The following is a 16,381-nucleotide window of genomic DNA, read 5'->3' as shown; positions in this document are numbered from 1 at the left end:
CTTTGTTATCAAATTACATTATTTACCAATTTTTGGCCAAACAAGCAATGTCATATAATATTCTTAGTTTCCAATGATGGCTTACTGCACTCCAAAGGACCAAAAGGATGACACAGCTTTGACACAGATAATAGTTTGTGTTTGTGCATGTGCATAACACTGCAGCACAAATATGTATATTTATACATGTATATACATATATGAAGAAAGGTTGGCGATCTGTCCAGGGTGTACCCTCCCTGCCTCCACACTATGGTAGCTGGGATAGGCTCTATAGGCAGATTGTTTGCCCTTGTTCCCAGAGAGAGAGAGAGAGAGAGAGAGAGAGCGAGAGAGAGAGAGAGAGAGAGAAGAGAGAGAGAGAGATTTTTGATTTTTGATTTTTAGAAAATACGTTTATTTCTCATGAAATAATCGACATATTACCACACCTGTCACATTGAAGTGTAACACAAAATCAAGAAAAAGTTACATAAACACCTGCCCAAAAACCAATTGCCCCTCCACCACACTACAGATTGCCCCCCTGTAACCCCAGACCTGAGAAAAAGTACGTAGGTCTGAGGCTGTCTTATAGAAATTAAATTCTAGCAACAGCCTAGACTTCACCATGCTGACAAACACAGGGACTACCCCAACATTCAGCCCTTCTGCCACCTTTCTCTTCCTGCTCATATACACTGCCATTTTTGCCTGTCCTAATAAAAAATTAAGCAGCTGGCATTTGTTCTTCCAAAGACGAGTAAATTTAAAACCACAAATGAAAATAGTCAGTGTAAAATCTTCCCCGCATCTACTAAAGATGGCTTTTAGAAGCACAAACAGAGCCGAGAGGCGAACACATTCAGAAAAACAGTGAAACAGGGTCTCCCTCTGCTCACAGAAACAGTAAACAGATAACAGTAACAGCTACTCTAATATCACAACTCGCATGGCAGGCCCAACTGGCTGCTCCCTTATGCCCAATGAGCTGTCACTGCGGTTACTTCCGCATATTTGAGTGGCAGAGGTTTTACACCTGATGCAATCCCATTATGATTCCCATCTCCACCCAGAAATGAGCCTGGGATCTTTGTCTTGTTAGGTGAATGTGTCAACCACTACAGTAGCCACTCTAATGGGACAGTGTTACACTTGCTTAGATGACCTGTGCAGAAAACAAGAGTCATATGGATCTTCAGTAACGCACAGATGGCCTGTGGGATTTTTTTAAAGCACACAACTATTTGCATTGTTTACACACAGGACCAAGTGATGCATGGAGTAGACCAGTGATACTGAATGGAATGAGAGCTAGAGGAACCACAGAGGAGACAACAGGGCTGCAGAGCTGGAGCTGCTGCAGTTCAAAGGGAACATAAGATCACGGTCTAAGACCCAGAGGCAGAACAATGAGAGCAGTATTACGCGCTTCATGGAAATGTGCATCAGTACCTGGCTTCAGTTTGGCCACACAGAACTCCTCTGACTTGTTATCATTCCCAAAACATTCATTAATACCTCCCTGTCAAAGCCGCCAAATCCTTAAATGATATTAAATATAGTTTCCTTTTGCTCTGGACCCACGCGTCAGCCACAGAGACTACTTGGTTAGATGTGCAAGTGTGTCAGGAGAGACCACTGAAATATGTCTCTCACTTTACAGTGTTTCTCATACACACCAGAAATGGCACTGGGTGAATGCATGAAACATCACACTGTTATGACCAAGTATCATATACTGGATGCTCGGTAATCACAGCAGCTTGTAAAAATTCATCACACACCTCAAACTTCTCAGTTTCAAAGGGGCTTCAATTTCATGAGATGTTTCACCTCCTATCTGAGAAGCTTCTTGGATGAAACGTCTTCAAGAACCTTAAAGAAGTCCAGACGCTTTTCTTTCCAAGCTCCTTAGACCACGATGACCTGCTGACTGAGAAACTTTAAATTTCAAGCTGAAATAATCTGTTTCTATGCAGATGTTTCAGCTGATTAGCAAAGTTTTTATGAACCCATACTCAAATCCTCCTGATAAGCAAACAAACAAGATCATATAAAAGAAACCTTTATCAGGTCAGCTCACATCTTCACTAAAAGACAAAGGGAAGCATTGAAATAGAAATAAAACTGAGAAATGGATCCATTTGTTACTGTGAAACGTCAAACATACCAAACAAAAACAGGACAGGAGACAAAATGACTTTCTTCAAGCTGAACTTACAAAGATTCTCTGACAAATACTTTGTTGATAAAAAAGGAGATGTGTTGTAACACAAAGCAGACAGCTCTGCAGGAAGTTTTATTTTTAGCTTTCAAAAAGAAGAATGCCTGAAACATCTTTGTAAACACAGGACGTATAAAGAAGTACAGAGACTGTGCAGCTGCTAAACTGAAGGCTATCACAACTAGTCCGTCTGTTTGTCTATTTGCTTAAAGGCACAATGTCAATGATCTTCTCTAATCTTTCAAATTGGGTATTAGCTCTCCCTGATACATCCTTAGCATTTTAAATAAATAGACATTAAAACCAAAACATGTTTGCTACAAACGGAGACAAAAAGAAATTCATTACCTGTGAAATTAATCTGAATACGTTTTTACTTAAAGAACCGTGTATTTGGCAGGTGGGTGTTCTTATATATACACACACACAAGATGAAAAGCTGGTCTTAATAATAATAATAAAGCAACTGGCGGTGTTCACAAGGATGAGAAAGATGGAGAGACAGTTCAAAGATGAGCCCTATACTCATCAAAATATTGTTGTTTTCACACAAAACTACTGCTGAATTAATAAACATTTTGTTCTTATTACCCTGCACAAGTGAGAGAGTCCGAAAAATCGACTAGCATAAAGTTGGTCTCTGCAAACTTCACCTCACCACAAAACAAACTGAAACAGTGGCTGAGCGTGTGTGTGGGGTGTGTGTGTGTGGGGGGGGGGGTGTCTCTGATACCGAAGAACTGTGTGAGCAATGAGATCTGAGATGTTTGGATGTTATTTAATGATTATCTGCTTCTTCTGCAGTTTCAAATGTGTGTATAGGTTGAAAGATGGAGCGAGCTCTGAAGTTGTTCAGTGATGACTGTTGGATTTGTGTGTGAAGTATCTGTGCATCGGCACTATTTGTAAATCAAATGTGTGAAGCTTGGACTCATAGCAATGAAAATGAGACTCTCCCTCTGAAGCCTAGCGTCAGTGTCTATTAATATGTCATTTGTCGCTTAAGCACAAAGTTGGTTGTGTATTCCTCAAAGCACACTTTTGCTTTCAATGTGCACGTCTGTTTGAAATAGTGGAGACGATATGTGTCACTACATTTATGTACTCTGCTGTGCTTAGAACAGCATAAGAGTTTAAACTGAGCAGAAATGTCTGTGTTCGGACTCCTTCCATTGTTCTCTCTCACATTTCATGTTAATTGTCATCAGTTCCTTTTCATAACCCCGGGGTCGGCCATCTCTCTCCTGCTAAACACCTGATGTGACTGAGAACAGGTGGACTACAGAGACCATCATCCCTGTTACATTTCTTGAATAAACAGATGAAGAGCAGCAGCCAGATCTAGGAAAATGTGAAAAATCATGTTCACCCTACACAAAACAGACACGGTCCTGATCTGAATTCTGATCCAACGTGTCGAGTTGGCTTTGTCTGGTGGTGCTGTTGTTGCCATGCCAATGACAAGTAGCTCTAATTAGTGCACTTGCGAGCTACACCACAGATACGCACGGCGAGCAATAAGGGTAACACCGCAGCTACTCGAATGGTAGCCAGATCGGGACAATTAAGCATGCAGCATCGGGTAGGTGGCAGGTGCTTTGCAAACACAAACACTGGAGGAGTGGCCAAAGTCCTGACAGTAAAGATGCTGTCGTTGGTATCGTCATGGCCACTGCTTCCTATCTGGGCTCTTTAATGAGGGCAAACAAACTTATGGGGAGATGGCGCAGAAGAAAAGGGAAACAAACAATGACTCCTGCATGCTGGAAACAAGACTTATTACAAGCAGCTCAAAACACATATACAGTGCAGTAAGAAACAAAGCATGAGAGTGGGAAAAACATTAGGAGAGCGTCTGCTTGTGAGTCCAATTAGTCAAGCGCAGAGGTGCAAAAAGAAAAAAAAAAAGAGCAGGAAAAGATGGTTTGATGGTGGGGGGTGATGGAGGGGCGGGAGTAGTGGATGAGTAGGATGGGCTACTAGAGGTAGAAACGGAGACAGGCTGACAGAAAGAGAAGCGAAGCAGAGCGCAGAGGGGGAGGCAGAGCTGTGGTCTTACCAGTCCCTCGCTCTCTCTCTGGAGTTGCATGCATTCACATTTCCACCCAGAAAGGATTCAACAGTGTGATCGCTGCACGACGGACTACTGAGCTGAACCTCACACACTCTCATCACCTGAGGCCACTGCACTACCTCACCTGAGGATGAAGAACTCGGACAGAGCCAAGGATCACTGAGAGATGATCTCAGCAGGTAAACTAATGCACGGCATCATCATCATATAGTGCTGCTCTGACAGCATGTGAATGTGCTGCACCGTAAAAGGAATTCATTTTTAGATAAACACACACAGCGTGCTGACATGTTGCTGAGCTGTGAGTCACGATTTTCCAGCAGTGATTATTCCAAGTGGAGAATAATTAGACCAAATGAGCGGCTGGCAAGCAGCAACAAACACTTCTCACAAGATAAACGCAGCGACTTTGCTGCCCCCTGAGGAGACGGGCTTTCACACAACAAAACACTGATACAACACCAAACTCATTTACATGCGTCTTTAGGCTGAGGTCAGCAGGACAAACGTTATCATGTCACAGATAATATGAGTTTAAATAAAACACTAATTTTGTGTTCTCAAAGGGGCATTTTTAAAATTACACTACAGCAAATGAAGGTGTTGAACTCTGCTTGAGGACAAATGTGTTGACAAAAAGTCTGAGCTGACAGCACACAGATGTGCTGCAGCTAACACTTACTGTCAGCATTACTATGTGTTCAATGTGCAACAATACTGATGTACCTGAGATTTACCTGAAGACACCAGATTTATACAGTTGGGTACTTTTAATCTTTTAAAATAATCCAAATGGCGCATGCACCGTTGGCCCCAGTAATGTTTTCGGAAATGTATGGATCCTACATTTACATGAGGAATATTGGACCAAGCTTGGTATGATGCCATCATTTCTGGTCTTAGATTAGATTTTTTGTGAGTACAATTGAATTCATTCAAAGTTCAATTATTCAACTGTAGGAAAATTGGGATCTCTATCAGGAATTATCTGATCCGATTAAGACTAGACAGTTTAAGCTCAGATGTAGTCATGTGGTGACAAACCGATGTGTGCTCTGTTTTTGGGACACCCATCAGTGTCGTTTCATACACGTGAATTAAATTCAGTTTTATGTATATAGTGCCAAATCTCAACAACAGTCGCCTTGGTTGTACTGTAAAGGGCGTACAAACGTGTGCAGAGAACCAGCTCACAGTATTCAGCACTCATTTTGTGAACACCACATGATGAGAACCATCAAAGACAAAAGGCAAGGCATCAAAAACTGATTAAACACAGGCTGTGCACATGAAGAAGAGGGCAGAGGGACCAGGCCATGTGCTAGACGATGATCAACCAGTTGAGTTAAATGATAGAGATGTGATGTGACATCCAGACCAGGAGGACAACATTTCCTCTTAAAAATATTTCACCTTTTCCTTCCCTAGGGTCATATGGAATTTGACTGAGGAGCAGCACAAAGGAAGGGGGAGAAAATCCTGATGACAGAGGAACATGGCAAAATTCTCTGCTTAATCAGTTCTTCCAGTCTATGAATGATAAATCTGTGGATGGGCTCCGTCAGTCCGACTGGTATATAAGGACTCTGTGTGCATGTGCGACTATCTTGGTGCTGACCTTGGTGCAACACTCCCTGCCCTTGGACCACAGGCCTCTAAAGTTCAGAGCAACAATCAAACAACCTTCCTTCCCCCCATTTTCCACTGTCTCCCTTCAGTGTTGTGCAGAACGTGAGAACCTGACAAAGTCTCACAGGTGCGTTAGCCCCTAACGGGACTTTCATAATCTCCAAAGATCAAAAGCTGAATATGTCCTGAAAAGCTGGAAGCAGAGCAGAGAGGAGGATTGTTTTGCTGCTGGCATCATTTTCAGGCAGAGATGACACTGGAGGCAACAGTTTAAGTACAACGGACAATGACAGGACAGAGCTTTACATGAAAGACGCCATTGATGTTAGTTCACTGCGCTGATGCTGCAAATCACATGCACCCCGAAGAGGGGTGGGTGTGCACTGCACAGACTTTTACCACTGGATAACTGAAACCAGTATCCCTGAAGCTAGAGCTAGTGGAAGATTTTTCATCGTGTGTAGAATTTCAACCTGAACATCCAAAGCTGCAAAAGAGATGGATGAAATAAATGAACTTTACCAAGTCCGGAGACAGTGGAGTGGTCCGACATGCTTCTAATACTGCTAAGCTGGAGAGGACACTGCTAGGAGGAAGTGGTGAGTTTAAACCTCGAGTCCACACCACATATCTCAGTCTTGGACGATTACATTTGACTTGTTCCCAACAAGAACACTACAAGTCCTAAACCTAAAGAACCTGGGTGTAAGTGGAACCAATGAAAACGTGTGTTCAAAGCAAAAAAATATATGCATAAATGTTTTTATAGATATTTTATATATTAAACAGCTACACTAATGGAAACCTTACTTTCACTGAGCGTGGCTGTAAACATGGAAAACAACTACAGTAACTGCAAAAAAATGTTAAAAACACTCGAGTAGGTCACTGGCTGTTCTCTTCACACACCTGGCCAATAACGACATGCTTTTCTTGGTTACAGCACTGCTGTTCATACAAACATGTGTCCAGTTCCACTTTGGTAAAATCATTTTAAGCCTCCTGGAGTCTTAGAAATGTTCTAATACAAACTACCCTAACATTAACCATTGGCACATGTATTTGACGGTCGGTGTTTTCTTTCCTGTCTGACTGCAGCTATCCAAAGACCTTCTTTGGTTTTTACCGTACCCTTTTCAAAATGCTGGTGAATGATCCTTTCAGTCTTAAATCTTATCACACACTTACTAGGGCTGGGACGACGTGTCGACGTAATCGATTACGTCGACGTAAAAAAAATGTGCGTCGACGCATCGTCACTTTCAAAATATACATGGCGGCAACGAGTAGCGGCAACATGAGTGAGGCAGCCGCAGTCGACTTAAATCACTCCACCCAAACATGCAGTTCCACAGTATGGGGATATTTTAACAGAAAAGGAAGTGATTCAGTCGTTTGCCGGCTTTGTAAGGTGGAAATGGCCTATCATAAAAGCACTACGGCTATGCACCAGCACCTCAAACGATGGGATCCAGGAGCAGCTTCTGCTTTGGATTGAAAAATTAATTGTTAGATTCATTGATTAGGAAAATAATCGTTTTGCCCAGCCCTAACACTTACCCCATCTATTTCTGATGTTTGCAAGACAACGAATAATCATCATGAAAAAGACATGCAAACAGTTCTGAAGATATAACAGTATCTGTAATTATGACAGCTTAACACTGATTTCTTTAACTCGATTTCCACTGTGAAGTATACATTACTTAAATTAGATTTTCGACAAGCACAAAGGAATTAAATGATCCCGGAGTAGCAATGTCACGCAAGGAGAAAGCTGTGTGCTTATAGGCGATCCATTCTTCACTAAAAACCAAGCACAGTGTCCTTTGCAAGGTTGCCGCTTTGATGACACTAGAACAAATCTTTCATATAACTAAGCTTTCACACTTCTGAACAGTCTGTGTTTGTGCAAACTACTCTTCAGGCCTCTTCCTCCTATCAAGATAATGCACACGTCCTCAGTGTTGATGTCTGCAGCCACCATGAGCAACACGACTGTGCTTGACACTGCTGACCCATCTGATCTTGACATGAACTCTTCTGAGGCAATATATCCCATCAGCTTTCAGGTATTGCTGCACCCTTATAAACATGTCTTAGATTGCATTCAATGAACTTCAAAAGGAGATCAGAGACTCTGTGACCCCCTTTAACATTTTTAATAAAATGTTTCTAATATAGGTGCTTTTAAGTAAGAAAATTATATTATTGTTTTTAAACATCTGATGTCTTCCCACATCGGTTTCTTTTACCAGCAATTTCATTTGATTATTATGACTATTATTAGTAATATTACACAGCTGTAGGATATTTGCTTACAGTCAAATAAATACGTAATTTAACTTCTACAAAATGTTCAGTGAAACGTCCTCATGTCCTACACTGTCCTTCTGTCGACAGGCTTCTCTGACAGGCTTCTTGCTGTTGGAGATCATTCTGGGTCTGAGCTCCAACCTCACTGTGCTGATCCTCTACTGCATGAAGCAGAACCTCATCAGCTCCGTGTCCAACATCATCACCATGAACCTGCATGTGGTTGATGTGTTGGTGAGTAGGGATGTGCGCCAAAAACAGCTTCACAGCTCTGCTTGCATTTATTACACTACGTGCTCTCTGTGTCAGGCAACTGGTTTATCAGTAACTCAAGTAATCCAACAAAGAGCTCCTATTCAAACCATCATGTGTCAGAAAGGCATAAACGGCATCATCCCAAAGCAATATCAGCACAGCAGATAATAAAAAACCGAGTGCGAACATGACAGTGAGGAACACAAAAATGTGCCTTTTCTCCTTTTTTTGTTTTGCATTTTAGCCTCATTCTTATTTTTGCACACACTGCCATTACCTGCTCCAGCGCCCAATGACCTCTGAGGAAGGCCAACGCCATTTCCTCCACTGTGGTCATCGCTTCCACTAACAACACTATCAGAGTCAGCTGCTAAGAGGCATTTCAAAGCACTATGGTTTACCACTGAATGGTTTTCACAACATTGAGAACAATTATGTGACCAACGTTTGTTTTCTAAGAGTGTAGTGTTGTTTAACTCTACAGGGGAAGACCCTGCAGGTGGAGCGGATGCGATGAATCATAGTGAGCCCATTAACAATACTGTATTTTTAATAATCCCATGTACTAACCTCGTTAAAACCATATTTTTAAATATCATGCAAAAACACAAACTTGTTACTAGAAGCAAGTGAATAGGTTCAGAGACTGAATGCAGCAGTACATTTTGTCCAATTAAAGTTGACACTGAACCCTTTGTTGAGCAGGTAGATGAAACCATATGTAAACTGTTTTGGTTTGCAGAGGCTTTATCAAAAACTCTTCCCCAGTTTGGCTGTGTACAGTTCTGATTGTCATATTTACGTTTCTTTTCTTCCTGCCCACTCCTGTTTATCAATAGCAGCAGAGGTATACCAAGGTTAATACAGGCAATTAATACCAAACAACACTGTGGGGAAAAAACTCACACAGTTAACAGAAATGCATATTAAAATTACTGGTAGCTGCCAGAGTTACCCCTCAGCCTCCTAGTAGATAGATACGATTTCCTTCTTATCTTATTGCATTAACAGGATTTTCAGGAAACCAAACCTCTGACCTTGACCTTTAGGTCGAGGTCACTGAAATTTGAGCTCATCTGACATGTTTAACAGATGCGCCTATGGTATGAATTTCACAATCCTACGCGGCTTCGTTCTTAAGCTATCGGATTCAAAAACTTGGTTGCCCGCTCACCTGCCGGTCGGCAGGGTGACAACAATAACTCATCAGCCTTTTACAGCCGAGGGATAAAAACTGGAGTTGGAGGAAAAAAATAAAGAATAAATTCATTAAGCCTGCCTTTAACCAATACATGAGAAAAAAATCAAACATGTTGCATTTGGGACATGATCCGTCTCCGTCTCTACTTCCAGATATGCGTATGCTGCATCCCACTGACAACTGTGGTGATCCTGATTCCACTGGAGGTGGACACAGCCATGATGTGCTGCTTCCATGAAGCGTGCGTCTCCTTCACGAGTGTAGCAACTGCTGCTAACGTCCTAGCCATCACTGTGGACCGTTATGACATCTCAGTACGTCCAGCGAACCGTGTGCTTACAATGGGCCGAGCTGTGGTTCTGCTGGGATCCATCTGGGCTTTATCCTTTTTCAGTTTCCTCGTTCCATTCATGGAAGTGGGCTTCTTTATCAGATCTAGTTCATATCTTTTGAACCAGACTACAGTGGTGTCTGTACCTCATACAAATGAGTACTACACAGAGGTGGGTCTGTACTATCACCTGCTAGCACAGATTCCTATATTCTTTTTCACAGCTGTTGTAATGCTGGTGACTTACTACAAGATTCTTCAGGCTCTTAACATTCGCATTGGAACACGGTTTCAGAACAACTTACCTAAAAAGAAGCAAAAGAGCAAAAACACCATCTCTCTTAGCACTGCAGCACAAGCAGAGTCAACTGAGGTTTCACAGAGCAGTACAGGTGTCAGGGCAGGTGGAAATGCACCTTTGGGCATGCGGGCATCAGTGTCTGTCATTATTGCACTAAGACGAGCAGTAAAGCGTCATCGAGAGAGAAGGGAGAGGCAGAAACGAGTCTTCAGAATGTCCCTTCTCATCATTTCCACATTCTTATTTTGTTGGACTCCAATAACTGTACTCAACACCATCATCCTCAGCACTGGACCCAGTGATCTGACGGATCGCCTCCGCCTGGGTTTCTTGGTAATGGCCTATGGAACCACCATCTTTCACCCACTCCTCTACGCCTTCACCCGGCAGAAGTTCCAAAAGGTTTTGAAGAGCAAGATGAAGAAGAGGGTGGTGTCTGTTGTTGAAGCTGACCCTACACCAAACAATGTGGTCATACATAACTCATGGATCGACCCCAGGAGAAACAAGAAGGTCACCTTTGAGGACACAGAAGCCAGACAAAAATGTCTATGTTCACAGGACGCAGAGTAATGGGGCTAGCTCAAATGTAAATATGTCAAATATATACAACATATTGCTAAAAGGGAGATGGAAGGTATTTAGAAAAAACAGGGGAGAAAAACTAAAGCCAAAATGGTGTGCTGATTAAACAATGGAATGCTTACAGTATATTGCCAAAAATATTCCATATTATCAACATAAAATTTGATTCTGGATTTAACAGGAAGCCAATGAAGGGAAGCCAAAACAGGAGAAATCTGCTCTCTCTTTCTAGTCCCTGTCAGGACTCTTGCTGCAGCATTTTGGATTAACTGAAGACTTTTCAGGGAGTTTTTAGGACTTCCTGATAATAATGAATTGCAGTAGTCCAGCCTGGAAGTAATAAACTAGTTTTTCAGCATCACTCTGAGACAGGATATTTCTAACTTTAGAGATGTTGCACAAATGGAAGAAAGCAGTCTTACATATTTGTTTAATATGTGCATTGAAGGACATGTCCTGGTCAAAAATGACTCCAAGGTTCCTCACAGCATTACTGGAGGCCAAGGTAATGCCATCCAGAGTAAGAATCTGGTTACCATATTTCTAAGATTTTCAGGGCCGAGTACAATAACCTCAGTTTTATCTGAATTAAGAAGCAGAAAGTTAGCGGCCATCCAGGTCTTTATGTCTTTAAGAACTGCATATTGTTTTTTATTTTTCTTATCTCAGTGCAAAAGAAAAGTCTCAAGATAGGCATGATAGATACACGAAGAGGGTAATTTATTGGTATATGCTGTTAAATGTTGTGGAGTGCCAAGGACAGTTTAGTCAATAAATGTTCATCTAAGCAGCAGTGTTTGTTATTTTCTGGTAATACAGTATGAGAGGAACATCTGTTCTGTTCATACCTTCATATTGTTTGTCACCATTTGTAATAAACTACACAACAAGTGCCAGTACGCCTGCTGATTTTTCACCTGGAGCAAGTGTGACAAGCGAAATATCATTCCTCCTTCACTTCCAGCCTCACCTCAGAGATCACCTTCATCAAATTCCTATTTTTTGGAATTTGATGAAGAAATGATGCAAAGGCTTCAAATCTATTGGCCAAACTACTGATTCTCTAAAACAACCGTTTTAGAGGTCAGATCAGGTAGAAAAGCACTATAAAGTAAATTACATAAATTATTTAGGTACAGGGCGCATGCCTTGCACATCATAAGATGACCCTCTTTAGTCCAACCAAAATGATTCCCGGACCCCAGAGTGTGAAGCACAACCAAATCAAAAGCTATTTAGTAAAGCTGACTTAATTGTTGGAAGGCGACCTTCTGTTAGAGCGGACGGCACAAATAGAGACCACCGATATAAATGTGTTGCCGTGTTGGAGAACACTGAGGACTCTGACCCAATTTAACAGCTCTTTGCAGCCGATGGAATTTGTGAGTGAGTGTGTGTTTACATATGTGAGTGTGGTATGAGAAGTGGTCACAGGCAGCTGAAAATACTTGTCCTCGTGAACCTGTTCTGTATCGCTTAATGCCCTGTGATAACTAAGAGTAGTGTAGCACATAGATAACTGATGGCAGTGACATGAAATGCTTCATTATCACTTTTTCTCTGCTGACACTAGAAGGTGACACAGGCCTATGCAGCTACACAGCCACAATTACAACTGAGAGAATCAGCACAAGGCTGTGATGGAGTGCTGACATCAGAGGGCATCAAGGTCAAAAAGCCACTTTTATGACCACAGAGAGAATTAAAACTTTAAAATCTGAGGAACTTGGAAAGAAAAGCGACCGGACTTCTTGAAGACATTTCACGTCTCATCTGAGAAGCTTCCAAATGGTGGACAGTCCCACGTATTGCCTTGACAACATAAAATCACGGTAGGTAATGAATTTTTTGAATATCAATGATCAAAAAACTGAGATTGAACTATTTGGACCGTCTGACCCTCGTTCTTCTCTAAAGGGTGACCTTGGCCCTTTGGAAAAACTCTGTTCTTAGATGGCAGGTTTTCATTTGAGAAACAAATAAATTCTGCTGTAAGAGCCAGCTTCTTTCAGCTGAGGGCCCTTGCAAAAACTAAGAACATCTTCTCATCCAGGCTCGACCACTGCAATAGTCTGTATGTTGGTATCAGCTAAGCTCTGCTCTCTCGTCGTCAGCTTGCTCAGAACGCTGCAGCCCGACTCCTGACAGGGACACGTAAACACCACCATATTTCCCCAGTCTTGGCTCGTTTACACTCTGCTTCCAGAACATTCTAGAATCGATTGTAAGATTTTATTGCTTGCTTTTAACTCTCTAAAATAGATTAGCTCCTTCATACCTCTCTGATCTTTTAACCAAACATACTCCAAACCGAACTCTCAGGTCAGCTGATAAGTTGATTCTGATTGTTACTAGAAGCAGACTGAAACACAGAGGAGACCGAGCCTTTGTGATTGTTGCACCTAAACTTTGGAACAGTCTGTGTCTTCAAATAAGGACCTCTCCAACACTCGACAAAACCCGTCTGAAGACACATCCTGACTCTCTAGCTTTTGATTGTGACCGAGTTGTTTAGCTTTTGTGTCTTGTTTCTTTATTTTTCACTCTGTACAGCACTTTGGTCAACCTGTGTAGGTTTTAAATGTGCTTATAAATAAATTGACTTAAGAGGGTCATTGACCCACTACTGATAACGCTCCTCATCACATGAGCTAAGGTGTGAAAAAGGGCGTGGGTCATTATCAGTAGAGCTTTCCGGTGAAACCACTGTGAGAGCTTTAAAACTGTCATTAGTCAGGTATGCCCATGCTGGGGGTGGGCATTAAACAACCTGGGATCAACCTCATGGCTCACAGCTTATCAGATCTATGATATCCTTCACCCACTGACAAATCACAGAGTTCAAACCAAAGTTTACTGTACTGGACAACAACATCATTTTAACGAGATTAATGCTGACAGCACGAATGCAAAGCTATCCTGGCTGGGCCTCTCAACACTAGCAAGCTGGAGGATCGACCTTTGACCTCTTTAGAGCGGCTCCATTCACACCCATTCATACATGCACTAATTTTCTGTGTAGAAGTGCTTTCTGTCTAACCCATATGCTATCAATCTAACATGGGTCAGTATCTTCCCCCACCAGGAACTGAACCATCAACCTTCCAGTTAGTAGATGACCTGCTCTATACATGGGCCAAATAACTCTGAGCCACTGACCTGACAGTTGTTAGGCTGGACGCTGAATTATTATTAGCATTAACTAATGTTTCCACCACCATAACTTCAGTTTTCAGCAGCACAAACATGTTGTAATAAGGGACGTATGTAAACCGAAGGGTTTGTTGTTGTATGCAGTCAAACTGTTGCAGTCTCTAAAATGGAAACCGACGGGCAGTCATTCTGAAAGACTTTTCTCTTTTGAATATTTATTATTGCTCATTAATAAGAAAAGTATTTCTTATCCGATTACTTCATTAGTTGATGGAATAATCGATGGACTACTCGATTACTAAAATAATCAATCGCTGCAGAGGTGTTGGGACTGTTTGAAAACTGGAGTTTGTGAAAAGAACTTTGCAAAAACAAAAAAACAAAAATCAAAACACTCGCCAAAGTCTTTTGACTTCTCCTCCTCATCAGCGCGTATGACGAAATCCTGTCTGAGTGGCGACACCTATGGTTTAGGAGAATACATCAGCGGCTTCTTGCTGTGCCATGACCACTGCGAAGGGTATATTAGCACCTTAACTGTTCATCTTCATATTTTATTTTAACTTCTGTAGGTTTCCTGTAGATTTTCAGTGTAAGACAAACAGTAGTAGCAGTGAATGGGATCGGTTGGCTTTTCTTCAAGTTGGAGCTTGTTGAGCAGATGGTTTGATTAAGGACTCCCGCCAACTTTTTCACAGGTTTTTATGGCGCTTACAGTAACAGTGCACTGTGTTACAGTGATGCTAGAAGAGCTTCCTGCACTGCACCTGTTCTTTCCACTGCTCTCTGCCGTGTGTAGACAGACAGTTGTGGTTTTAACAAACCATCTAAGCACAAGTTTTACATTTAAGATTTGTTTTTCAACAACTGAGTGACTCAATGAATTATTCCAGCCCTAACTCAGATCTGTGCATACACAGTGTGAAACCCACAGTGATTCCCAGTAAGGGTCTGTGCTTTGCACAACTGGAGTCCCACCATTGTGCTGCCTTTCCTCTCTTTCAGTGTATCAAACAAACACAGGAGGTGGTAAAAAAAACAACAAAAAACAACAAAAAAACAAAAAACACCTTGTGCTCTGTTAACAGTCTGGTTACTTAAGAGGGTAACGAACATCTTCTGTTCACGCTTTCAAGCCAAAATTCAGGCTAGTTGTTATTTTAAAAAATTAAATGATGCTTGAGTGTGACGATCTAAAACACATCCATTCTTCTAAACTGGGGAAAGCATGCCTCGTCTACTGAGCTTTTCTCTGTTTATGTTTGAGTCTTGTTCAGGTTCTGGATAGTGTTCTGCAGAATCAGCCCGGAGCATGCAGGCGTCACACTACAATTTAAAAATCAACAGTCCTGTCGTCACTGGAGTCACTGTACAAAGCTCTCATCCTGTGATCGTATGGACCAAAAATACTTTTATGCTGCAGGGTTGATTACAATCTCACATCTAACCCTGAACATCGAAGCAGAGAGTTCAGCTGTTTCCAAACTTACAGATATATTAACCAAGGAAAAATCTCCTAAAAGTGTAACCTGCTGATGTTTTCACAGGAAAATTACACGTCTACATATTCAGTCCAAACAAATCGAGGACCTTATTTCTAAATGAGGGGCTACCTCTGGTGCATTACATGTCTACATATTTGTTCATTTCATCTTCTTTGATGAAATGAATGGTGGTCTCTTCTTCTCTGTGTTAATAAAAATCCGGCTGTTTGAAGTCTAACCTAAAGAAAGTAACACTTCAAGGCCTTTTCCACTCAACGACAACGTGCATGCGGTCACTACAGCAATGCGACCAAGAATATTGTGACATGCTGCGATGATATACCTGCTGCTTGGTCTGTGGTGTTTTTGTCTTCGGGACCACACTGTTGTTTTTCTGTGTAGCCATTTTTCTCTTTGCCAGGATTCAGAAACGGCGGTTTTGATTTTCGTGAACGAGATGCTCTCACGACTCATTGACGCAGCTGACTAGCCAATCGGTGGCATGCAGTCTGTTGACTTCACTTGCAGGGGCGGATCTAGAAGGGTGGCATGGGGTGGCAAGTGCCACGCTAAAATGATCCCTTGCCACCCCAGGTGCCACCCCAGTTTTGCATATGACAGTGTTGTTTATTAAAATAAGATAGCATTAACAGTTTGAGCGTAGTTACAGTCAACAGTGAATATAAATGCTAAAACTGAATATATTGCATAGTGTCCCCCCCTCCACCATTAACAAATGGTTCAGCCCATAGCAGGACCGGCTTTTTTCTTGTTTTCAGTAACAAGCGATGTTTATGATTGTGCCAGAGCACATTTTGAACAACACCATGGGAATTTCGCTTTTTA

At 41.8% G+C, this 16,381-nt stretch overlaps 2 protein-coding genes across 2 annotated transcripts in view; one reads left to right on the top strand and one right to left on the bottom strand.

Moving 5' to 3' along the window:
- The window catches only part of cog5 (component of oligomeric golgi complex 5), a 62,183-nt gene that overhangs the window by 33,832 nt on the left and 11,970 nt on the right, over positions 1-16,381 (bottom strand).
- LOC102078253 (probable G-protein coupled receptor 22) lies at positions 3,744-11,180 on the top strand. The gene is made up of 5 exons (XM_005460372.4): positions 3,744-4,459; positions 5,709-6,508; positions 7,837-7,981; positions 8,313-8,459; positions 9,834-11,180. Exons 3-5 carry the CDS (start codon positions 7,859-7,861, stop codon positions 10,884-10,886), a joined length of 1,323 nt encoding a protein of 440 aa, XP_005460429.1. The 5' UTR covers positions 3,744-4,459; positions 5,709-6,508; positions 7,837-7,858; the 3' UTR covers positions 10,887-11,180.

The sequence above is a fragment of the Oreochromis niloticus genome, linkage group LG17 (genome assembly GCF_001858045.2).
Source record: "Oreochromis niloticus isolate F11D_XX linkage group LG17, O_niloticus_UMD_NMBU, whole genome shotgun sequence".
Taxonomy (NCBI): Eukaryota; Metazoa; Chordata; class Actinopteri; order Cichliformes; family Cichlidae; genus Oreochromis; species Oreochromis niloticus.
The sequence above is the reverse complement of the archived record's forward strand: the minus strand, read 5'-3'. Positions and strand labels throughout refer to the sequence as shown.

What these genes read in the sequence shown, in the direction of transcription:
- LOC102078253 (XM_005460372.4), top strand. Translation starts at nt 7,859, where the DNA reads ATGCACACGTCCTCAGTGTTGATGTCTGCAGCCACCATGAGCAACACG. An exon ending in TATATCCCATCAGCTTTCAG is followed by an intron (nt 7,982 to 8,312) that starts GTATTGCTGCAC and finishes TTCTGTCGACAG; the next exon opens with GCTTCTCTGACAGGCTTCTT. An exon ending in TGCATGTGGTTGATGTGTTG is followed by an intron (nt 8,460 to 9,833) that starts GTGAGTAGGGAT and finishes CTCTACTTCCAG; the next exon opens with ATATGCGTATGCTGCATCCC.